The following is a 23,291-nucleotide window of genomic DNA, read 5'->3' on the forward strand; positions in this document are numbered from 1 at the left end:
CCCTGTGGTAGGTTCAATATGAGATTTTAGTATGCCTTATTTTAATTCTGATGTTTTCTTGGCAAACTAGCTCATTTTTGACACTGTTATATTAACGCTCATGGTCTGTTTGCATTTCTGTGCAAAGGAGTAACATCTGTGGGTCCAGGGTGTAGAAACTCATTATTGGGATATCCATACTTCACTTAATACTTAACTCACAGTGATTCAGCATGAAGAAGAGTATAAAATGTATAGTCGAGAACATAAAAACGTAGCATGTGCTCTGACATGGGATCTGGTGTCAGTTTTCCCCAATAGCTGGGTATAATTACTGACCATGCAGTTAGAGAGCAGTGGAGTGGTTGTTTACTTATTGATGCTAAGCCCGGGATTGCGGCACTGCACATAAAAAGAGGTTAAGTGGCCTTGAACATACAGCTGGTGGTAAAAGGCAGCGTGCAGTCCTCTGTCTCTCTCACTTATCTGTCTTTATCTCTGCCTGACAAGACAGTTGACACATTTATATCTTACTCTCCCTCTGTGCTCACACACCTGAGGTGCAGCAGCTTGAGTTTCACTGACCTCCCTGCAGTACCTCCTCTTCACAAACTCCCTCCCGTCCAGCCAATCAGTATTTCTCTCCTCCTCAGTCTCATCTCTCTCACCTCCCTCCCTCCCTCTCTGTAGCCTATTTTGTGAACCAGAAAGAGGGGGCCGATTGGGTTTCTCTCCTCTACAGACCAGCTTATGTGTGCCTGTCTCCCTCCCTGTGGCCTAGACTCTGCCAGGGTCAGGTTGCTCTCTGAGCCAGCACCATTCAGTGCAGATCACAGACTGACAAAGCCTGGTTACACTGTAGGTACAATGTCTCATATTTACTTAGTAGAGAATGGCGTCTCCTGCAACAGTCCATATTTTATTCTATATCATTTGAAAGTATGTGGGAGTCAGACCAGCTAAAGCTACAGGTGCATTCATAGATCATCTGGTCTATTCACAATCAGCCACAACCTGTGGCTGCATGAGCTCCGTTGGAACACCTGACCGTACAATCCCGGCTGTGGAAGCCCCATTGAGCGTAATTATCTGTAATTTCCTCCTTTGTCTGCGGCCCGCCTGTATTTGATGTCTGTCACAGTGATTCCTTCTCTTTTTATTTATCAAAAGCCTGTTTTGTTTTCATGTGTATTTTTTCCCCCAAGACAGCCTGTCATCATTGGGTTACCCCCTGACCTCTGCCTTTATCAAATGGCATGCATATTCATGAGACAGAGGACCACATATTTAGTAGGCTTAAATTAGAGGCTGACAAACCCCACATGTCTCTCTTGTCTTTGTCTTCAGGGTGAAATGAATAAAACCTCACTGTGCATGGGCTCTTTACTGTAAATGTGTACATTTAAAAGACATAAATCCAGTCTATTCTTTTTAGACGCTCAGTTTTATATAAATGATCTTCAGCACCAGTGGGAACAGAAACAATGACTGAAAGGTGGCCTTTTCTCAGTTTCCCTCCTAGATTTATCTTTGCTGACAGATTGAATTAATATTTTACAAGGAGGATATTGTAATCCCATCAGAGACATGGGCATTACAAGAGGAAGAGTGGGCTGCCAAAAAATGTGACCTCTCCCATCTATTCTTGAACTGAAACATGAAGTTAGTTACGCATACTGTGGGTCCAAAAAGTTGTCAAAACTTCATAGCTTTGTCAGTGTCTCAGCAGGTTTACTAGGTCTCCCGCCATTCAAGCTCCTGTGCAGTGCACATTTCATTTCCGACCCCTGCTTAGTTTTCCTGAAACTGGACGCCGGGGCTGATTAATAAAACATCCTTTATGTGCTGCTGGCCGATCACCGGAGCCCTTTCAGCTGTATAAGTGGTGAAAGGCGACATAATCTTACCCAGAACAAGATCTGGACTGAGATTGAGAGACGCGCACAACAGAGAGAAGGGCACACAACAGGAGGAGGACCACAAGAAAAAAAAAAAAAAAAAAAAACAAAGAAAAAAAAGAAGAGGATGAGCAGCATGTTAAAACCCCAGCAGCACGGTGAGCTACTCCTACGAGACTCTCCGCCGGTTTTTGGGAAGCCGTGGTACTGGCAGCGCAACAGCGGCACCATGGAGAGCACCCGCAGCCTGGCGCAGGTCATTATGGAGATGCGCGATGAAATCAAGAAGCTGGAGGCGGAGAACAGAGAGCTGCGTGGGGACTACGGTCGACGGTCATTTGGGGCCGTGCCAGGGGAAACTAGCCCGGCGTCTTCGACGGTGGAGAAGCGGAGTGGAGGAATGGAGGAAAACCCTTACGTTAACCTGAGACGGAATGTGTCCGCACCGGTCCTGGAGGGACAGTACAAGGGTAAGAGGGGGAAAGCTGAGGGCCTTAAACACGTGGCAATAGCGTTTCACTGCCACACCTACTACATCATGGATACAGAGAATAAGACACTTGTAGCAGTGATAAAAAATAATCTTTAAACAACGTTTATGTTGTAAAGTAAGTAGTGATGAATGGAGAAAGAGCATTTTGAAGGAGCACCTCAATGATAAAACATCACAGCTTGTGTTGAGTTGGAGGTCTACAAGAGACAGAGTAACAGGAAATACTTTCAACAGAAAATGTCTGTTTCAGCAAAAAATGAGATCTAACTTTAGTCTTTAGTGTGGATCCCATGTTGCCACTTGTTATTCACAGAAATGCTAACACAACCCAGTGAAAGAAAGGCAAGAAAACCATGTATTTATACATGTAAAGTTATTAAATTGGTGTATAAAAGATACCATGAAATTTAAATTCCAGTGCATCATGTATTCGCCATTCCACAGAGAACACTGTCATGACTGTCCGAAGATACTCCATGGGCTCAAACCTGTCTGGGGTGACCATGAGAGAGGGAAGGACCGACAGGGTGCGGCGGAGTGACTCTGGATGGGGAAGGCTACAAGAGGAAATCCAGCATGGGAACGGCGTCTTTGGAAACCCAGCGAGAGGAGAAGTGGGAAAAGTTACTAACAGGCACTCTCTGCAGGAATATGTCCACAAAAACAGGTACAAAGGGGCAATTTAAATCCCTGAAATGTAGTATTAGAGCAACATTTGTGAAAAAAGTTTGGTTTGAATTTGACAAATGGTTAGTTTTAATTTATTTGAAGCTACGTTTTCTCTCCATAGGCTAGGCCTTGCGGCTGGAAGTTGCAGCTTTGTATCTGTGTAACCCTTGTGCTCTCTTTGACCTTCTAGGGCCAAGGTAAAAACTGTGACCTTCCTTCTACCCGTGGATGACATTTACACCAACCGTCCAGTTCTGACCAAACACCAGGAGGAGCCTAAAATCACTGAGCTGGCCTCCATAATTGAGACTGATTCTTGAAAGAACTTTTAAATACTGTGGATGTGGCCACGGGACAAAATGCAGACATGAACTGAGCCTCTGTGGTCTGAACCTGGTTACACCTCTTCATCTAGGTCAGTGTAGATTGGGCTCTTAATGAGCAGGCCAGCAGACCGATTTTATCACACCTGGCCACACAAACAGAAGACTCTGGTTACAGGTGTTGTTTTCATCTGGCCATGGCAATCCAGGCCCGGTCAACAGTGATGAGACACAGGGGCACTCTGCGGCGAGGATCGGATGTCTTAGATTCCTCTTCCCTACCCGGGGTGTTGTTTTGGAGTGAGACACCTGCAGGTGACAGCCCTTTTAAGGCCAGCTGTGGTCACAGACGTAGGCCTCGTGAGCAACATCAGACTCATTACTTAATCATCCTTGTTTCTTTTCACATTGTAAACTGAATGGGGCGGTTGAGGGACTATGTGTGTGTTTATTTCAGTGCTCATAAAGAGTGTATTTTTTAGTCAAATCACACATTGTAGTCTCTGCGTTTATGCATGGAAGGCTCATTGTAAATAAAGCAGTGTTTAGCATACCTATATGTAAATTAGACACCTTGTAAGCTATTACCTGTGTCATATACAGTGTTATGTGTTGTTTTGACAAATTTAAAGAAGCTCATTTAGTGTTACAATTATATATCCCTCATATCCTTACAGTGGGTCAGTTTAAAGTTTCTAAATAATACAGTAATATCACATTTAAGTATTTATAGGACTGGATATACAGCTTCATTTTGAGTTGTACTTTCAGATAGAGGTTAAGTGGCTAGTGAAGTTTACATTTTCTGTATTAATGTTTCTCTTCGATGCTTTGGTGCTTGGATATACCACAGATCTGTCTGGTTTGATAGCATGAAAACAAAAGCAAAGCCTCTTAATTAAATATTTTTACCTTCTGTGCTCATAGGATTTATTGGGAGTCAGTCACAGACAGGGCAAATGCATTTATTATTTAGTACATACTCTGCGTGAGCTACATGTAAAACATACCCTGTTAAACTTTGAGTTAATTTTTTATTTGCTACATCCACAGTATCACATATTTACTCAAGGTAAATACTGACAATTCAGAGAATCTAGCTAGCTGATGTAATACACAGTGAGAATGATACCACCTACAAAAAAGCTGCTCAGCAAATGGTGTTCAGTAGCAGGGGCGTGAGTTAAATACCCTGCACCTTGGTTGATAAATCATTTATAGTCAATCAGCAAGTACCAGCTCACAGGATCACACAGAACCTGGTTTGGGTGTGTTTGCTTTGATTGTTGGTTTCCACAGCAGTTTTAATCAAATGTTGTTCACTGTCCGGTCCATCCACATTTTTCTCTGCATATTTCTCCTCTGTCTGTCCAAATTCGTCCGTATCTTTTAACCGTTCGAGTTCTCTGTCCTCCTGACTGATCGTCAGTGTGCAGGCTTCCGTAGCTTTCCGAGTCCCGGGGCTTGATGGCTGAGCAGGTCTGGGGTTCAGACATATGTGATGATTGTGGCGGTTCACTCAGACTGTCTCCATATTTCATAGGGATCAAGTGAAGGTCATCCCAGCGCTGCCTCTGAAAAGCTACAACAGAGGAACAAAGTGAGTAAAACACACAGAGAGGGTGATGTTTAGCTGATAAAGAAGGCAGGACATTAAAAAACAAACAAAAAAAACTGTCCATGTGAATCAGGATATGTAGAATTTGAAGAATTCATCAGACAGCAAACAGACCTGGTCTGTGGACACCTGGCTGGTAGCTCATCTGGCTGTCCTGCTGTCCAGCCCCAACCTCTATGTCTGAGATTCCCATAATCTGCTGTTCACTTACTCCTAGGTTTCTTTCTAGAAAATAAGTGGTCATCATGCCCTTCCCCTTCACCTCAATCTCCCCTCGCTTCTGGATAACAAAGCTTTTGTTCTTCAAAGCCCTGAGAAACATGGATAGAGGATGTAAAAATAAAAGTGTTAATCAGGAAAGAGACATCAGAGGGTTCACTCTGTCTGTCCTGCATTTGTTTTTATGTGTGAACACATGTGTTCTCACTGGTAGACGGTTGGGCTCAAATGAATCTTGTCAGGTAGGCCGTGACTCTCCATGCGAGAGGCCGTGTTGACAGTGTCCCCAAACAAACAGTAGCGAGGCATCTTCTCCCCAACTACACCTGCCAGTACAGGACCACTGTGGAGACCCACACGGATCTAAAATAAACAGAAAAAGCCACAACAAACGTTGAGTAAAAACAGCACTCAAGATTGCCAAGTAAGAAAACTTATGACGAATTAAATAAAGTTCCTTAGACATCAAAATATCAACATGTATATTCGAGAACTGGAGCACAAGCATTCTTGCACCTGAATGGGTCCTCCTGTCACAGGGTTAATAACCTCCCTCGCAGCCAAAATCATACCCAGGGCAAAGTTGGCCACCCTCTCAGCGTGGCTGGAGACAGGTATGGGAACCCCACCTACCACCATATAGGCATCTCCTATAGTTTCAACCTGGGAAAAAAGATGATTCAGAGAGTATGACTTCAAAAATTTAATGGGGCTTAAAGAAATACCTCCCAGTGCTGAGATAAAAAACAAACTTATAAATGATTTCTCCTAAATATGTGTGTCAAAAGATTAAACCTGTTGTGTGTACCTTGTAAACATTGTGCACGGTGGTGAGTCGGTCGAAACGCAGGTACATGGAGTTAAGCATAAGGACAATTTGGATGGGTTCACACAGGGAGCAGATATTAGTGAAGGTCACCACATCACTGAACAGTATGGTACACTCTTTAAATTCACCTGTAGGATGAATACACATATGTAAAGACACACAGTCATATTAGATACAGCTCTAAACACAATCACTCTGATTATTAAATGTTTTTAGCATTTGCATTTAACCTGCTTCTACTTTCTTGCCCTCTTTCAGCTGGTTGGCTACGTGCTTGGGCAGCATGGCATACAGCAGGTTCTCCGTCTTTCTCCTCTCCTCCTCCAGGTGCTGAGACAAGAGGCGGAGTTCCTCTTTCTTCCTCTCCAGCTGATTGGACAGCTCAATTTCCGCCAGCCGCTGCTGGTTGAGCAGGATGAGGTCGCGGGTGACGTCGTGCGGCGCGATGTCAGAAATGTGCATGTCTCTCTCCTCCAACTCCTGAAGGCTTCTTAGCAGAGGAGAGGCTTGATAGAGCATACGGTCCAGAGAGGGCATCCAGATCATCTGACCTGGAGACAGACATAGAGAAATGATGAAACGCTTTTTAAAAATAGTTTGCTCATGACAAAGAAAAAGCAAAATAAATAAATAAATAAAAATAAATTGTCCTTTACCTCTGAGCTGTAGCATAGGCCTGCCCCTCCACGCTTCAGGCATCATGTTCCTGCGTGTCTGCAGGACAAAGTGGCTGTTGATGAACTTCCTGATGCTGGAGATGGTGAAGGTGACCTCTGGATGCACGATGCTGAAGTACTGGTCCAGGCAGATGCTCATGGTCTGGAGCCCGGGGACGATCCTCTGGAGGTTCACCCCTGCCTGGTGGACCACCAGCTGCCTCAGACACCGCCAGGTTGATCATTCCAGTTAATTCATTATCACAAATGAAGGTTAATTCTCTTGACCAAATGAATCTCAGATAGATTTCTGTGGGGACAAGACTCCTCACAAATATTTGTCATTTTTTACCTGATCATCAAAGACTATATGGAAAGGGAAAGCATGGCAGAAAGTCTTCAGGTCAACGTTGAGGGTCATAGGATACACTGGTTCAAAGCCCCTCAATAGTTTGCCTGTACGGTTAGAAAAAAGAGGTAAGGATTTCTAACTATATGCATATATAATCCTGTTGCCTGTCATGGGTATAAAGCATGAAACGTTCTACTTATGATAATAGGTCTATCTACTGGCTCAGCCTGTACATATGTATGTATGTGTCTGGATGTCTGTACCTTTCCCAAGGCGAACCAGCCCCCTTATTGTCTCCCAGTGACTCCTGTGCATAGAGAAGCTGATACTGGATCTCTTTTGATGCGGCGGCTGAGGGAAGAGAGAGGGACAAATCAGAATTTCACTATGATCGGTAATGTAATATTTTTTATTTTAGTTGATTTTGTCCACAGTAGCTCTTAGCCTCTACACAGTTCATATATAACATTTTCTTTTTATTATTGTTAGTATTTTATATACAGAGCATGTAATACAAATCAGTAATTTAACCTCTTTAATCCAGATCATGGCATTATGCTGGTTAGCCAGAGGCCAGAGGGATTGGGTCCCAGCTTTACTGCCGACCATGCTGGACCTAGCAGGACCAGCTGGCCACTGTGTAACCAGGAAAACCACATGTTCCTTCTTCCCAGTTCTCTCTAGCTCCTCTAGCTGGCTGACAATTTCCATTGTTATCTCACTGTTGAAAAAATCTTTAGCAACAGCTCCAATAATGCCTACAAAAAGACAATACTGTCATTTAGTCTGCACAAAAATAAGTAAGTCATCAAATAGTGGCAACATTTTAAGAATAATGGAAATGGAAACAGATAAAAGTGGCATTTACTCTAAGAGGATGTGATTTTATTTACCAGGAACAATGTGGCACAGTCCTCTGCGGTCTGAATAATAGTGAAGAAGCATGGTGCCGTCGGGGTTCCTCTCCACTCGAAATGATGGTGCATTCATCTCCTGCAAGGATGAGAATCAAACAGTGAGTGATAAATCAATGTTTTCTCCTCATGGCACAGAAGACATAAAATGAGAAAAACTAACATACAAAAGACAGAATAACCACACGAATAATCGAGGGAGCGGGCACCTTGTAGGAGAGGGCGAGGTAGCTGTGAAGTGCATCCAGATTCTCTGTGAATTCAAACAAATTTCCTCCTAATGTCCGCAGCATGTGATCATAGCCCGAGCGTTTGCAAAACTCAAAGAAATACTCTCCAAACTGCCTCAAGACAACCTCTGGCTGCACTTCTGTCAAAAAAAACAAAAAATCAGAGGAGTATGTGCAAGCAAAATTATTCACTTTGATATTTTGAATTTAAAACTGATGAAGTTCTCTGATTTTAGACTACATATTGAAGCAAAACATGAGCACAAATGGGAAACAATTTACCTAAAAGCTTGCAGGCTTCTGTTACTAACTGCATGGTGATTTCATCTTTATAGACTTCATATGTCAGGAAGGTATCCTGGACTCCAGCTTCATCTCTGTCCATGATGGATGATGATTATAGGAAGATGTTATTGTTTTTGCAGTTATGATAAAAACTGACACAGAAATTTTGTGTTGCTGATTTGTCAAAGAATCTCTTAAAGTTATGCACAATTGATCCTATTATTATTACCTATACAAAGTAATCAGCAGTGATTTTTTTTTTTTAATCAAGCCTGTATTATCAGTTAAAGTAAGTTTTCATTTACCTGAGCTTGGCCCACGTCTCCTCGCCAAACTTCTCAACTACCAGCGATTTCAGACAGGTGTTGATAAATCCATACTGTGGAGAGCAGGAGAGAAGCTTATCACCAAAGAGTGCTGTTTAATTCTGGTGAAGCAAGTTCAGCAATGTGCAAAGCAAAACGAAAATGATCATTAAAAAAAAAAAACTCCTCCCAAAGCAGCATACCATATCTTTGTCAAGTTTCAAAAACAGTTTTGTCCACCAGCCACGTTCTTCCCTCAGGTTCTATCTTCGTCACATTGCTCGTTCTCCGTCTCCCAGAGACCTCTACCACGAGGAGCTCCAACCAGCGATTAGTCCCGCAGCCTCTCCTGGGCGGGAGACGGACAGGGTCTTAGAAGATATAAGGCGACGATGACATCTGTGTGGGGACTTGGGCTAAGTGTTAGAAAAGCTCTTTCGCTATGAATATTGCTCGACCACTGTAGTTCGTACAACTGACTCACTGAACCTCCTTATAAATCCTGTGGTAGACTGCTGTTTCTTTTACATCAAAGAATTTCAGGGTGTTTTGATTCAACTGAGCACAGAAGGCCAATTTGAAAAAAATAAAAAGCCCTCATATTCCCACTGTGATAAAGGTTTAAAAATGTCTCTGTCATTAAATTAATTAATTTCACTTTAGGCTTTCCAATTTTTTAAAAACACATCAAGTAAATAAAAATTCTGTGTTCTGGGATCAAATGTATTAATAAAAATTGTACTTCACATTAGTAATAATTAATCAAACATGTCATATTACCAGATAATAAACAATAAAAAAAAATGGTAGAGTATACTGGGGATTAGTTTTGTTTTAAGGCCTGTTGTGATTTTACTTGTCTGATGTCTACTGCTGACGCCATGACGCCAGCATCAAAGGTAGATAAGACAAGTGTGTCAAAGAGGAGAGCCAAACACAACACACAGCAAGGTACAGCTACAAGGACTCAGTGGATCACTGGAATTAGCTTTAAAGAAAAAAAACAAGTACTGGAACAGAGCTGATATAAGACACAAAAAGACTGTAGTAATATGCAAACATAAATACTTTATTTCTCAAAGAAATATGTTTTCAGTCAAAAATAGGCATGATTCTTGAAAAATAACAAAATCCTCCCAAATGTATTTGTAGAAATAATTACAAATATGATCATGACACACAACACGTGTGCTTATACATATACTATACGTGCAACATGACAAGGGGATTCAGTCGTTTTAACTAAATACTGTACAGTGTTTTTTTTGTTTTTTTTTTGGTCCTTCAACACATCATTAGGCTAATCAAACTGCAGAAATACACGTCAGTACCACTCAACCCAGCGTGCAGGCTGGTATGTTTTAGCACCATGAAAACAGCACCATGAAAACATGTCTTTTTTTCTCCCTCTCTCTCTGTTTTCTGTTTCTTTCTTTCTCTCTCTAAGTTCAGGTTGTCCATTGCTGTAAAATTTGTTTCCATGGCCAGAAAGCTATGTGAAAAACTACAATGAAAATGATATTTTCCAGCACTCATTGAATCTTCAATTATACAGATAGCTAAACTGAGATTATGAACCTTGCCCTCTGATGCTAAAAAGACTTGAAACATCAAGTTTTGAAAAATAAATAAATAATACAAAAAAATGCTCCATGAACAAAAATGCAGTGGCTTAAATGGTAACTGTAACAAATGAAAAATGTATCATTTAAAGCCCTGTCATTCTTTCTAATGTTCTCAACAACCATTTGACACTAAGATGACTAATCAGACAATAAACCTTGTTTGACAAAATGCAATAGAGACAACTTAGGTCCGGTTTAAAATACATCAATCCTTTTAGATGTGTTGCAATGTTTCTGATATATTAAAAATCTATTTACTCAGGGTTGTCTGTGCCCATGTAGTGGTTTTGGGTCAGTGTTTGTGCTTAAGATGAAATAATGGTCATAGGAAGGTAGATAGCACCAACAAGATAAACCTTATTTGGTGTGTTTATGTCCTGGTGAGTTTCAGGTCCTTAGTGAGGTCTGCAGCGCTTTCATATCCCTCAGCAGCCTCAGGTTCCTCTTGCTTCTCTCTCCCGGTCTAACTTTGACTGCTCCAGCAGAGCGACCTCTTGTGGACACTGTGGTAGTCACTCTTACCTCATTCCCACTGCTGCGCCTAGAATTAGCTTCCTTTCTCAACTTCTTTATCTAGAGGAGAGATGAGAAAAGGTAACAGAGAGGACTCACGAAAACAAAACAAAGTCTTACAGTTGTTTCTGTGTGGAAACCTACCTGCGTTTTGTGTTTGTAGAGCTTACTGATCTGCTCTCCTTTTCTCTCCATTTTCAGCAGCAGCCTCTCCTGCTCTCTCTGAAGTTCTCTTCTTTCCTGCTCGGACACACTGTCCTCCACCTGCCTCATCAGCTCGTCCTGCTCCCTGCAAAACACACATTCACACACAGGTATGGAATAAAATGGAACACTTTTCACAAGTAATTCGTTCCTGATCAAGCTCAGATGCAACCACACTTACAAGCTCATGAGTCGCAGCTCCTCCTGAAGTGCTTGCAGCAGTTCCGACAGCTCCTCTCCACTAGCAGAGGAGGATGAAGAGGAGGAACTGTCTGAACGTCCATTGCGTCTACCTGTCTCATGGCCGTTTGCGTTGTTAGAGAGGACGCGGCTGTTGCAGAGGTGTGGCTGGTGTCGCTTCAGGAGGGACAAAACTGACTGGACGTTTGCTCTGACTGAGTGGCTGCAGCCCACTGACTGGAAGCCAGGCAGGAGAGGGGACAAAAGAGTCACGGAGAGAGACAGAGAAAGCCAGTGTGAGGAAGGTACAGCATTGAAAACTAAAAAGCATTTTATTCCAATGCTAAAATCACAAATGCACTTATGCCCATACTACCGTTCCAGCAACAAACGGCACATCTCTGAGGCTCAGTCTATAGTGTGGCTCTGTGTAGGACGACTGCTGTGTCGAAAATTTCTGGGAAGCACATAAACAATAGTAAGATCTACAGGAAAATGTGAATTTGGGAGAATTCATTGTTTTAAAACTTAAGGTACTTTTTTGAGAAAGAAAATCTATCAGGATTATATCCAAACAAATGCACTCAAACTCCATTCTGCTTGATTGAATATGACATTCACAGATGCACTAACACTATAGAGAAGCACTCAGCTGCAGCTGTCTTGTCACGTTTATTCAAACATCTGCTTATAAAGAGTGAAAGCAATGTTCTCATTCTGGTCAAACAGACAAACCTTGAACCACCCCTGCAAAGGTCTTTACCTTTGAATTGGACTTCTTCTCTTTGGACAGGCTGGTGGACAGGCAAGGTGACACTGACTGCAACAGGATCCTGTTGGCTTCCAAACCTGTCTGTAGCTGAAGAAAGAAAGAAAAAAATCACATACAAAAAATGATGCATAAGCATGTGTGTGAAAATGTAAACCTTTACATTTACATACAGTATCTAAAACAAGACTAACATTACAACCTACCAATAGTGAGTGCTAGGAAGGAAATGGTAGCTAAAGAGAAAGAGAAATGAATGTCTGATTACCTGGTTGGCCTTGTCCTGGATGAGCTTCCTCTGGTGCTCCTCCTCCTGCAGTTTCATCTCTAGCTCACGAATCTTCATCTGACATATTCAGACACACACAGTCATCATTACTGTGTTAATAATAATAGGAATAATTTAAAAACATTCAGTCGTCACTTGTGATTGAAATATGAACTAGCTTTTCGCCATTATTCTATAAGTGGTCACACCCTGATAATATTTCTGAGATATGAAAATATGTTTGATTAATCTGTTGAGCCATTGTCCTAGATTCTTGGATAATGTTTGTTTTTGGCCGCAAGTACTTCTGTCTTGTTCTCACTGAGATTATGAAAGTTATTACTCGGCCATAATTTGTTTACAGAAAGACAGGGTGTGGGTACGCTTCAGGAATTAATGTCATTCAGTCTGCAGTGAAAGAAAAGGACACCTGGCAGCTCAGTGATTAAGGTCAATACATGTTCTTTTCTAACATTTCACTCTCTGTCTCTATATATACCTCAGCATTGTTCTGTGTGCGTGTGAGCCTGAGATACTCCTGCTCCAGTCGCTCCAGCTTCTCCAACTGGACATGCTCAGACACTGCGTCAGGCTGTCGATCAGCTAACTTGTCTGCATCCATGGAAACCTGACAGTGTGGGGAACAATTAATACAAATCTACACATTAAATCACTCGCACATGACAGGCTTTTACTCAATGACATGTGTTTTTGTGTGTATTTTTTTAAGTGAGGAGTCTCAACTGTGATACTAAGGAACACTGGGTTAACCTGCTGTTTGACCAGGCTGGCCTTGTCTGCCTTGGCACTGCGCAGCATCCTCCTCATGTGATCCAGTTGTCGCTCCAGCTTCACACAGCGAGACTCTGCAGCAGCGAGGTGAGTGATCAACACTACAGGAAGAATGAAGTTACACCATTAGACACAGAGGAGATAGATGAGGAGAAAAAAATAACAAGATGCAAGGGAACAGATATAACAATAAACAGGTTATGACATTATAATCATTATATCTTAAGCATATACTCACCTTGGTTACAGTTGGATGGGTCACTCATCTCTCTCTCTGTGTCTGTCTGATTATTAAAGACTCTCTGTGTGACTTTCTCACTCTGCAGACGTGTGTGTGATGTATCTTTGCCTATAGTTTGTAGACCGGCGTGCCCTTTCTCCAACTCCAACCTCCTGATCTTCTCCTGGAGGTTCCGCAGGGCAGATAAGATCGCTGCAGGTTCACACACATACACATGAATCGTGTGTGAGAGATTAGATACAAGAATGTGATGCATGCATACGTATGTATACTGATAGCATTCAAACATATTCAGGACATGGTTACAGACAATGTAATAAGATATGATTCTAAGGTCTGGATGGAAGAAGAAGTGGGTAGGATAGGGGCTTACAGAGGATAATGTCAAGGAATGAATAGATGAGCTGAGACATTCAAGTAGCGCAGCATCATGTTGCACATGTAACCATGGAGCTCTGAAAACACCACAATACCTGAATAGAAACATTGTAAAGGGAACACAACCCACACTAAGACACATGCAAAAATCTAACTTACCTGCACTGCTGGTCTCTGGGAATGCCTTGCTGGGTGATGGTGGGCGACGAGACTGGTGTGTGCGTGCTTGGGGTGTGTGATGCACGAGTGTGTTGATGAAGGGACGGTGAGCAGGATACTCTTTATAAGATGGCAAGGACAGGCTGTCAGATACTACTCCATTGGGTGGTGGCGGTTGCTGTGGACAGAGCACCTGCATGAGAAAACAGGGCTAAATGTTGAACAGCATATAGATCAGTATATAGCGAATAACAGTATATCTCAAAAACTGAGCAATGACCCGCAAATGAAGTGCAAACAGTGAAATAAATGTGAGTATGTTTGTGCAGTTCAAGTCAAATGCAACACATAATAACTTCAGAATACTTTCAGGTTAGCAGCATCAGCTGGTTTGAGTTGTAGCAACTGCTGCTTGGTAGCTTTCCGTATAGTCTAGTGAACTCTGCGGTCAATATAAACAGATGCAAACACATTTGATTCTCCTTTAAATAAAATTAGGCTAAACCGAATAAAGCTACCTTTTCCCGTGTAGCATCAGCAGCGGGTGTTTTTGACAGAGTCTCCATTGAAATGCAGCCAATCCAGTCTGCCTCTCCTGTGCTGAACCAGGGAGTAAAATATGCAAAATATGCTAATGTTAGCTTAAAGTAAAGCTATAGTCAAACCCTTTCTAATCACGGATGACAGCTTGCTAGCTAGGGCGTTTCTACAGCGGCCAGAGCTAATATGCGTTGTGCAAAGAAAACATCACTTGGCCAGCCACACAACCCAGGCTTTCTGTGGGGTTTGGATCATTTTTACCCCAGCAAGGTCCGTCTGACGCTGTACCCGTAGAGGATATCGCTTTTTTCTGAGAGACAGCGAGCCCGGTGCTCCTCTACGACTAAAACAAGCACATACCGCTTGCTAACCGGAAGTGTAGTTTTCCCTCTGCGGAGAGCCCTCAGCTCGGAACGGCGATGCTTCAGAATAAAACTACAATAACTCTAAGCCATTAGTGGGGGGCGGGGAGAGGGTTTGCAAGACTTGCCGGGACTTTGTGGCATGTTTGGTGGTTGTGAGACTTCAGAGGAGGTTGGTATTAAACTATGTTTTTGTCCACGTTGTTAATTATAACAAACATTTTTCCCAGTTGTAACATAGGCATATTAATTGTAGATAAGAGGCACTTATTAAACATGTTTAGTTCGTATTCGTTAACGCATTAATACTTTGCACCTAAAGGCTTCTAGCATAAGTGAAAGCTAACTCACCGTCCTCGCAGTAACTTAACGTACCATTCAGTTGCATGTAACTGTTAGCTACAACTTTACTAACGGATTATTGGTTAGCTAGCTGTCAAACAGTAACATATAATGCGTTGTAGTGTATCGTTAAGTGTATTGCTCGGTGAGCTTGATGTTATAAGCGCAATGCTGCTGCGACATTTGTCATTTACTCATGTGAACTCCTTACTTATTAAACCGTAATCTGCGGTGTTTTCTTGTTCCACATTAACACCTGTGCTAGCATTTGCACTTCTCGCTGTGATATAGTTTTAGCGTCTCTGAAAGTCACCTCAAAAGCACTTCTGTAATTTTTTAATAAAAATATTGAGGGTTAAATGTATTATCCGCAGGAGAAACCTGTTGCTGACCACCTGCCCGGCGTAATCTGATTTCTCACTTCCCTACATCATCATGTCTTCTGGGAACACCTTGTGAGTCTGTTCGTAACTTTTTATGAAATATATTCTCCAAACAAATGTATTGTGATTTTGCTCGTTGGCTATTAACAGAGCTCCTAAAATACAGTGCTATCTAATGTATATCTGAAGTATAATCTTATCTGAATAAGCTGTATTTCTTTGAAATGATTGTATTGTGTGTTTTTTTTCTAGGGATGATGAGGACACTTTCAAGATCCTGATTGCTACAGACGTTCATCTCGGTTACCTCGATAAGGATGCAATCCGTGGCAGTGACACTTACAACACACTGGATGAGATCCTTAAATGTGCCAAGACAAATCAAGTATATACAAGCTGATAAATGTGTTTGTGTATGAAGTCAGATGGATGATTAACATTAAATGATCTGTTTGAATAGAAAACCCCACAGACCACCTGTCTAAAAGGCCCTCTGATTTTCGTTTACATATTTGTTTGCTTGCAGGTAGATTTCATCCTGCTTGGAGGAGATTTGTTCCATGACAACAAGCCGTCACGGCGATGCCTCCACAACTGCATCACTATGCTCAGAAAATACTGCATGGGAGACTCGCCCATACACTTCAACATCCTCAGTGACCAGACCATCAACTTCAACACAACCCAGTCAGCCCCTCTCTCTTTGTGGTCATTACTTCCTACTGTTGCTATTGGATGAATGTTTTACTAATGTTGTTATATACTATATATGTTGATGTGTTGTAGGTTCCCCTGGGTTAACTATCAGGATGAAAACCTCAACATCTCCATTCCTGTGTTCAGCATTCATGGCAACCACGATGACCCAACTGGGGTGAGTTGCTTTCATTAGTGGAAAAGTTTTTGTATCACGCTAATATGCAAGCACATGTTTTTTTTCTGTGTGTCCTGTTCCTGTGTAACTGTTTGTGGGTAATGGTGCCTTTCTCATCCCAAGGCTGAAGGTTTGTGTGCACTGGATCTGTTAAGTGCCTCTGGTCTTGTCAATCACTTTGGTCACTCCCAGTCAGTGGAGAGGATAGAGATTAGTCCCATCCTCATGCAGAAAGGCAACACCAAGCTGGCCTTATATGGTCTTGGTAAGTGTGTGTTTTGTATAATCTTTGTCTGCATTCTTCTGGGGTTAATAAAAAGAGTTGCTCGCAAATCGTTTCTAAATTGTGTGTATGTGTGTGTACTGCAGGTTCTATACCAGATGAGCGCTTGTACAGGATGTTTGTCAACAACCAGGTAACCATGTTTCGCCCCAAAGAAGACCAGGATGAGTGGTTTAACCTCTTTACCATCCACCAGAACAGGTGCATTTATGCATGTATATGTCCTATTCATACTGTATACTCCTGTATCAGTCAGAATGCAGGATGTGACTGGCATCAAAAATTAAAGCAGTTTTAAGATGGGGAATGATAGATGGGCTTACCATGTGTCTTCTCCATTATGTGTGTGTTTTGTCTTTTGTGTGTGTGTGCTCTGTCAAGGAGTAAGCACGGCCCCACAAACTACATTCCAGAGCAGTTCCTGGATGACTTTCTCGACCTGGTGGTGTGGGGTCACGAGCATGAATGTTTGATAGCACCAACCAGAAATGAACAGCAGCTCTTCTATGTGACCCAGCCTGGCAGCTCTGTAGCCACCTCCCTGTCCCCTGGAGAGGCCACCAAGAAGTACAAATACACACACACACGCACAGTAAGCGATAGTCTCCATATTCTGGGTGTGTTTTAAAGTGGGTAGCTCAACAACTGTTTGTGTGTCTAGGCACATAGGGCTGCTGAGGGTGAAGGGCCGCAAGATGAACCTGCAAAAGATCCCCCTAAAGACAGTGCGTCAGTTCTTCATCCAGGATGTGGTGCTAGCTGACTACGAAGACCTCTTCACACCCGATACACCTCAGGTCACAAAGAAGGTGGAGGACTTGTGCTACGCAAAGGTAAACCTAAAGTCACAATCAAATGTAAAGAGCCAGTCTAAGACTCAGCACTCAGTCGTCTTACCCCATCTTTCTGTCTCTGCTTTTCTGTAGGTCATTGAGATGTTAGAAGAAGCTGAGAGGGAAAGACTTGGATGCCCGCTCACTCCAGAGAAACCTCTTATTCGCCTGAGGGTAAGATCAGCACACCTGCAGCTAGGGATGAGCGATATGGACTTAAAATTCGATCACAATATTTTCTGGTGTTTATTGTGATAACAATAAAAATGACATGATAAAAAATAGTATGATTCTTCCCATGACTGGATGACTGTTATGGTGGGGCGGAGGAGGGGAGGCGAAGGCGGGTTGGTTGGTCTATATAGCAATACATGGAGGAGAGGCCTAGGCCTTTTGGTCTGACTTTCAGACGTTTGGGATTGATGTCTGTATGATTTTACAGAGACTTACAGTGCTTGTTGGAGCTTCTCTTGTACTTAATGGAGTGAGTTGTCAACCTGTCTCTGCTGTAGCTCCTCCACTCTGTGTGTGCTGGGGGAGACACGTAACAGGAGGAAGGAACGAGAAACACAAAGGTGCAGCGCGAGCACAAATATGTCATCAACTAGTGTTAAGCGTTACTATCGCAGGATGACTAATTCTAACCGTGGGGATTTTTTTTCCCAGTATATCGCAAAATACTATATCACTCATCCCTACTTGCAGCACGAGCACACACTTCCCTATCCACACGTCATTCAAATTCTTCAACTTCATTGCCTTCCCCAGGTGGACTACAGTGGAGGTTTTGAGGCGTTCAACACTTCTCGCTTCAGTCAGAAGTTTGTGGACCGCGTGGCCAACCCAAAAGACATCATTCACTTTCTCAGACGCAGAGAGCAAAAGGAGAACATCAAAGGTCTGGCACAGACTAAATACACAGCTACAGTATACACCATAGATTGATGCAGAGTATTGTCTATTTGATATGATTCGTTCTGTGTGCTTTTTAGATGAGGTCAATGTTGACTACAGCAAGCTGTTAAAACCCACTGCTGCTGAGGGGCTGAGAGTGGAGGACCTGGTTAAACAGTATTTTGAGGTTGCCGAACAGGTACTGTTACAACTGATAATTCACATACTCACAGGATGTCATAACAAATACTCTCATTTACTGTGCATCTACTGTGTATTCTCTTGAAAAGTGTGTCTGCGTATCTTCACAGAAAGTGCAGCTGTCCCTGCTGACAGAGCAGGGCATGGGGAAGGCCATTCAGGAGTTTGTAGACAAAGATGAGAAAGATGCCATCCAGGAGCTGATCACTTACCAGCTAGAGAAGACACAGCGCCACCTCCAGGCCAGAGGAGTAACTACTGAACAGGATATAGATGCAGAGGTAAGGGGGTGGGGCATGCAGGTGAAGTGGAACAAATTACGTATATTCTGTATTTATAATGATAATAACACAAATAAACTTTATGAATACAGCACTTTGCAAAACAAAGTTACAAAGTGTTTATGTGTGTTAGTCTTATCAGAGTTTTTATACTTTCAGATCCAAAAATTCAGAGACTCCAAAAAGAACACAGCTGAGGAGGAGAATGAAATCAAAGAGGTAGGAGTGTAGAACACACATGGACCTGTAATTTTGCCTGTGCTGCTGTGTATAATGGTATACTCCTCTTTCTCAGGCTATCAACAGAGCCAAAGCTCACCGATTGGAGCGTGGCGATGAGCCTTTAGACCCGGATATAGCCAGTGAATTTGCTGATGTCTCCATGAACTCTGACGAGGACTCAGTCCTGTTTCCTCCTCCAACGCGAGGCCGAGGACGAGGCCGAGGAAGCAGGGGAGGGGGTGGCCGGGGGAGGGGGAGAGGTGAGTTTTCATTACTTCAAATATGAAGTGAGAACAGAGGCGCAGAGAGGTACACAAGGGTATATAGATGTTCTAATGGTGTACTCAAGAATGTAAGCTAAAACAGTAGTGATTGATTAATGGGCTAGATCTGTAGTATAAGAGGTTAACTGATAGCTCATCTGATAAACTGACTGGTACAAGTATTTAATAGTATTAAATAGAACAAGAATGATAACATTATAATGTCAAATTTAACACAAAGAATAGTTTCATGTGTTGCACCCTCACTTGGAATGAACACTGATTCTGTTCAGTCACACAGTCTTCCAGCAGAGGGCAGTCAAAAGTCCTCAGATCTTGTTTGCTCATTATCTCTATTGAACTTTTGACTATTGAGTGTTAAAAATCAGGGACAAAGTCCACTCCAAAATCAGCCCTAATTCAACTTCAGCCAGTGATGCACAGCTGCAGCTGTTGTACGTTATTACAGGTGCTTCACAATAAAAAAGCTTATTATGACTTTGAGCGTATGGCATTATGAAGGAGGGGATTGGCCACAGTTTTTAGGGGTAGATTAGTTGAGGATACATTTTTCATGGCTTTTACACAAAAGAACTGATTAGAGAAATATGTGAGAGCGCTGCGGTTTGTATAATTCTCAGACTGTCATGGCATAGTGCAAATTCTAGATTTTAAGTTGGTTCAGTTATATTTAACGCAGCAGTGGTTCAGTCCCAAATCATCTTTGACTTAAACTTCTTGCAGGGTTGGGCCTGGTTTCATCACTCTTAAAACTAACCGATCTTGATATCTTGTCATGAATGTGGGAGAATTTATGTTTTGACTTTACATGAAATAGAACATGGGTGATGTGGCAGAACAACAAAACAATGCACACAATGAGGGTGCGCAGTTATTCCATCAGAAATCTTTGTTCCACCGTTGTTTATCTGCTCTTCCAGGAGCAACTGCCTCTGAGCCGAAGCCAGCCAGTCGGGGTCGTTCCCAGAAATCCTCTGCAACAACCCAAAGCAGAAGCATTATGCAAGGTACGAGTGTGAGATTATGAGTGTGATTATCTGTAGACACACTAATATTGCAGACAGAGGCAACACACAGAACTCTTATTTTACTTTATTAGTGTAAGAATCTGTTTATTACAACCTTTTCCTGCTCTCCATCTTTAAATTTCTTCCTTTTCCTTTTACCTTGATTCCTCCTGCAATGGACCTCTCATCCTTCTTCTTTACACCAAATTTTTCAGCATTTCAAGCTCCATCACAGAGACCGTCGCGGACTGCTGCAGCTGCTACATCTTACCAAGCAGATGATGTAAGTTAAATGACAAACACCTCCTTAGTTTTTATCTGTATGTGATCTGTGCCATTCCTCCAACCTTGGTTCTCACTTTTATCCATCTTCAGATGACCATCGATGACTCAGATGAAGATATGCCTGTAATGAAAACTGCCCCCCTCCAAGGTATGTATGTTTCAGTCTACAATGTCCAGTCTTATAAGTGAGAAAAAATTTAGTGACACACAGGGTATATATCCTTTCTCTCCTTCTTACCTCAACCAGCCTCATATTTTGAAAACTATAATGTTTTTTGTCTTTACTTTCTCCTGCTTACCACAGACCAGCATCGTCTTCGTCGTCATCCTTCACTAAGTACAGCTCTCAGAGCCAGAACCAGTCATCTAAAGGAGTTGCATTTGATGACAGTGATGATGATGAGGTAACAAGAGATTAGTCTTTCTATTGGTAAAAACTGACCTGCCCTGTAAAGTGGGTTTACAATGTAACCATATACTTTTCTGGGAATGAAAACTGACCTGAGTTCCTGATCTCTTTTATGTATTACATTTCTTACAAAAAGAAAACATACCCATACATTTAGTATTACACTATTCATTTTATACTTGCTCACTAAAAATGACCTATGTGTGGTTATCTTAACTTTTCCATTTTCTATGGGAAATGTTTTAATAATTTTTCTGTCTTCATCTCTTTGTTTTTCTCTTGATTCAGGATAACCCATTCAAAGGCCCCAGCCATCGTTCAAAGAGATAACCATAAGTTCATATGTTATGTAACACTTCTTAATGTTGCTGATTTTCTAAAACATATGACCCGCAATCTAATTACAAAGTGAGCTGCTGCAGTGTTGTTCTGAAGGATTTCAAAGTACATGTTTCAATTTTTCAGTTTTAATTACATTGATAAGCTTCTATTACTTAGATTGAAACTATCAATTGATCTGTTTCTAGACTGAACAGCTACAGGGGGACACCAGGATCTGCTTCTGTGCATCAACATTGATCAGTGCTGGGTCTTGTCATTGCCTTTGTAATTATCTGATATTCAGGAATTATAAATGTTTTTTTCATATATTTTTAACTGTCTGTTTGTTTTTGTGGTCTGGTGTTGGAAGGTGGAAAACTGGTAACACACAGAAAATTTCATCGATCGACCACAGGGGGGCAGTATGATAAAGCCCAAAGCTTAGGGTGACCGTGGAAGAATCATTTTATACTGACGTTAAAAAGTGTGTTGCATTTATAGTTAGGATCTAGCCAAGATGCTGCTTAGCAAGGCAGATATATAAGACAACCTTTTCTAAACTTTACAGTACATCATCACTTTCAGACTTCTACAGATTGAAATTTGAGGTGAAAACCATCATTTGCATCATCTCCATTCATGCTTTATATAATGATTTACATAAATTCTGTCCCATGTTGTTTCTTTTGTTAACTTTGGGTCAGAGGGTGTGTGCACTGGGAGTAGGACGACACTGAATGGAACAAGGAGAGATCTAGTTTCCAGCACATACGCTTGCAGAGGCGGTTGTGTGACAAAACAATTGTTCCGACAGCCATATAAATGAAAAACATCTTTATTAAATTTACAACCTATTTACAGGTATAGAATTATCAACACATCAGTACCATATATACAATCAAATGTAATCAGCCACAGTGCCATTCACCATACTGCAAACCTTGAAAAAAATCTGACTTGTCCACATATTTTATAATATACAGTATGATACAATATGTTAACTATCATTTAAAAATTCCAGTGAAGTGCCAATTTATGCTTATTTTGCTTCTCTAAAGACCAGAGATGATAGATGATAGAGATGACAGATGATAAATAAATAAACAAAAAATAGTGGTTGATTGTTATTTTACTTTGCTACAAATGGAATGTTTACTTTAAAGTGAAGCTACAATGTTTTGCCTGAGTGCACAACCTTTACAAATGAACATACCACACTCCCTGTTTCGCTCTCATGAATTTTAGGGAAGTTACATTTACAATCTTTTAGCAGTGAAGGCAAAATCTCTGTAACTGCACTCTGAAACTCGGTGTGGAGGCACAATGAACACATAACTGATTTTATAGTCTTCAGTGCATTATTAGGATAGTTACTTGATAGTGTGCACACACAGTGAGTCTCACTTTCCACTTAAAGTGCCCGTGTCAGTCATTCTGTAGTAGGGAAGCAAGCAAACCATTTGTGCTGTAAAAAGGTGCATTTGCCCTTTAACAGGGCCACAAATCAGATCAATTGAATCAGCACCATACAGTAAATCCATTAAATTAAGTTAACTGGTCAATTTAACAATCTTAGTGATATTAACCTGAGGCTTCACACTGACTGCTGGCTTTTGTATACCACAGGTTTTTTCCATCTGACACCTTTCTTTACAAAGCAGTTAACCACATGAACCTCATACACATTGCACGTCTAAAGTCATAGCACATAGTCATCAAGTACATCATGTCTGAAGTCTGAAGTCTGGTAAGGCACAAAATATTCACAGTTAAAGAGTTTGAAAAGTTATTGCTATGCCCGCATGTCAGTGCCGGTGATTAAATATTCTATTTTAATTTGACAGTAACTCATATTGTTTTGAAAACTTAAT

The 23,291-nt window shown here is 41.6% G+C and overlaps 4 protein-coding genes across 8 annotated transcripts; 2 read left to right on the forward strand and 2 right to left on the reverse strand.

Moving 5' to 3' along the window:
• The first annotated feature begins 1,565 nt into the window (after positions 1 to 1,565).
• LOC108895261 (uncharacterized) lies at positions 1,566 to 4,258 on the forward strand. Its single transcript, XM_018693950.2, has 3 exons — positions 1,566 to 2,347; positions 2,815 to 3,037; positions 3,230 to 4,258. The coding sequence occupies exons 1-3, from the start codon at positions 2,005 to 2,007 to the stop codon at positions 3,357 to 3,359; spliced, it is 696 nt and encodes a 231-aa protein (XP_018549466.1). The 5' UTR covers positions 1,566 to 2,004; the 3' UTR covers positions 3,360 to 4,258.
• Positions 4,259 to 4,988: 730 nt separating this feature from the next.
• Positions 4,989 to 9,055, reverse strand: LOC108895260 (guanylate cyclase soluble subunit beta-2). The gene is made up of 14 exons (XM_018693949.2): positions 8,974 to 9,055; positions 8,771 to 8,844; positions 8,463 to 8,557; positions 8,160 to 8,320; positions 7,930 to 8,029; positions 7,568 to 7,794; positions 7,300 to 7,387; positions 7,037 to 7,140; positions 6,685 to 6,901; positions 6,259 to 6,579; positions 6,008 to 6,156; positions 5,716 to 5,862; positions 5,408 to 5,562; positions 4,989 to 5,291 (listed from the first exon to the last, which is right to left on the reverse strand). The coding sequence occupies exons 1-14, from the start codon at positions 8,974 to 8,976 to the stop codon at positions 5,078 to 5,080; spliced, it is 2,055 nt and encodes a 684-aa protein (XP_018549465.2). The 5' UTR covers positions 8,977 to 9,055; the 3' UTR covers positions 4,989 to 5,077.
• A 763-nt stretch (positions 9,056 to 9,818) lies between these two features.
• Positions 9,819 to 14,752, reverse strand: cep57 (centrosomal protein 57). Of its 5 annotated transcripts, none has more exons than XM_018693965.2 (11): positions 14,418 to 14,752; positions 13,900 to 14,077; positions 13,360 to 13,554; positions 13,101 to 13,222; positions 12,829 to 12,957; positions 12,330 to 12,407; positions 12,056 to 12,151; positions 11,669 to 11,749; positions 11,294 to 11,529; positions 11,053 to 11,197; positions 9,819 to 10,968 (listed from the first exon to the last, which is right to left on the reverse strand). In XM_018693965.2, exons 1-11 carry the CDS (start codon positions 14,463 to 14,465, stop codon positions 10,783 to 10,785), a joined length of 1,494 nt encoding a protein of 497 aa, XP_018549481.1. In that variant the 5' UTR covers positions 14,466 to 14,752; the 3' UTR covers positions 9,819 to 10,782. The 5 variants fall into 5 exon arrangements, with proteins under 5 accessions (XP_018549481.1, XP_018549480.1, XP_018549479.1 ...); XM_018693964.2 differs by having other exon boundaries at positions 11,666 to 11,749; XM_018693963.2 differs by having other exon boundaries at positions 13,900 to 14,092.
• Positions 14,753 to 14,883: 131 nt separating this feature from the next.
• Positions 14,884 to 21,749, forward strand: mre11a (MRE11 homolog A, double strand break repair nuclease). Its single transcript, XM_018693960.2, is given in 21 exon segments — positions 14,884 to 14,973; positions 15,518 to 15,598; positions 15,779 to 15,911; positions 16,053 to 16,213; positions 16,313 to 16,400; positions 16,524 to 16,665; positions 16,770 to 16,884; positions 17,065 to 17,250; positions 17,345 to 17,516; positions 17,610 to 17,690; positions 18,285 to 18,414; positions 18,509 to 18,609; positions 18,722 to 18,892; positions 19,052 to 19,111; positions 19,188 to 19,374; positions 20,319 to 20,405; positions 20,621 to 20,688; positions 20,781 to 20,823; positions 20,826 to 20,838; positions 20,995 to 21,094; positions 21,388 to 21,749. Coding segments are annotated over 20 exon segments (2,100 nt in total). The 5' UTR covers positions 14,884 to 14,973; positions 15,518 to 15,578; the 3' UTR covers positions 21,430 to 21,749.
• Positions 21,750 to 23,291: the final 1,542 nt, after the last annotated feature.

This window comes from Lates calcarifer, linkage group LG21, assembly GCF_001640805.2.
Source record: "Lates calcarifer isolate ASB-BC8 linkage group LG21, TLL_Latcal_v3, whole genome shotgun sequence".
Classification (NCBI taxonomy): Eukaryota; Metazoa; Chordata; class Actinopteri; family Centropomidae; genus Lates; species Lates calcarifer.

What these genes read in the sequence shown, in the direction of transcription:
- cep57 (XM_018693962.2), bottom strand. Translation starts at nt 14,465, where the DNA reads ATGGAGACTCTGTCAAAAACACCCGCTGCTGATGCTACACGGGAAAAG. An exon ending in CCCAGAGACCAGCAGTGCAG is followed by an intron (nt 13,555 to 13,899) that starts GTAAGTTAGATT and finishes GTGAACCTGCAG; the next exon opens with CGATCTTATCTGCCCTGCGG. An exon ending in TCTACAAACACAAAACGCAG is followed by an intron (nt 10,969 to 11,052) that starts GTAGGTTTCCAC and finishes TCTCTCCTCTAG; the next exon opens with ATAAAGAAGTTGAGAAAGGA.
- LOC108895260 (XM_018693949.2), bottom strand. An exon ending in AGAAGCCTGCAAGCTTTTAG is followed by an intron (nt 8,321 to 8,462) that starts GTAAATTGTTTC and finishes TTTTTTTGACAG; the next exon opens with AAGTGCAGCCAGAGGTTGTC. An exon ending in GCCTATGCTACAGCTCAGAG is followed by an intron (nt 6,580 to 6,684) that starts GTAAAGGACAAT and finishes GTCTGTCTCCAG; the next exon opens with GTCAGATGATCTGGATGCCC.
- LOC108895261 (XM_018693950.2), top strand. Translation starts at nt 2,005, where the DNA reads ATGAGCAGCATGTTAAAACCCCAGCAGCACGGTGAGCTACTCCTACGA. An exon ending in CCTGGAGGGACAGTACAAGG is followed by an intron (nt 2,348 to 2,814) that starts GTAAGAGGGGGA and finishes GCCATTCCACAG; the next exon opens with AGAACACTGTCATGACTGTC. An exon ending in GAATATGTCCACAAAAACAG is followed by an intron (nt 3,038 to 3,229) that starts GTACAAAGGGGC and finishes TTGACCTTCTAG; the next exon opens with GGCCAAGGTAAAAACTGTGA.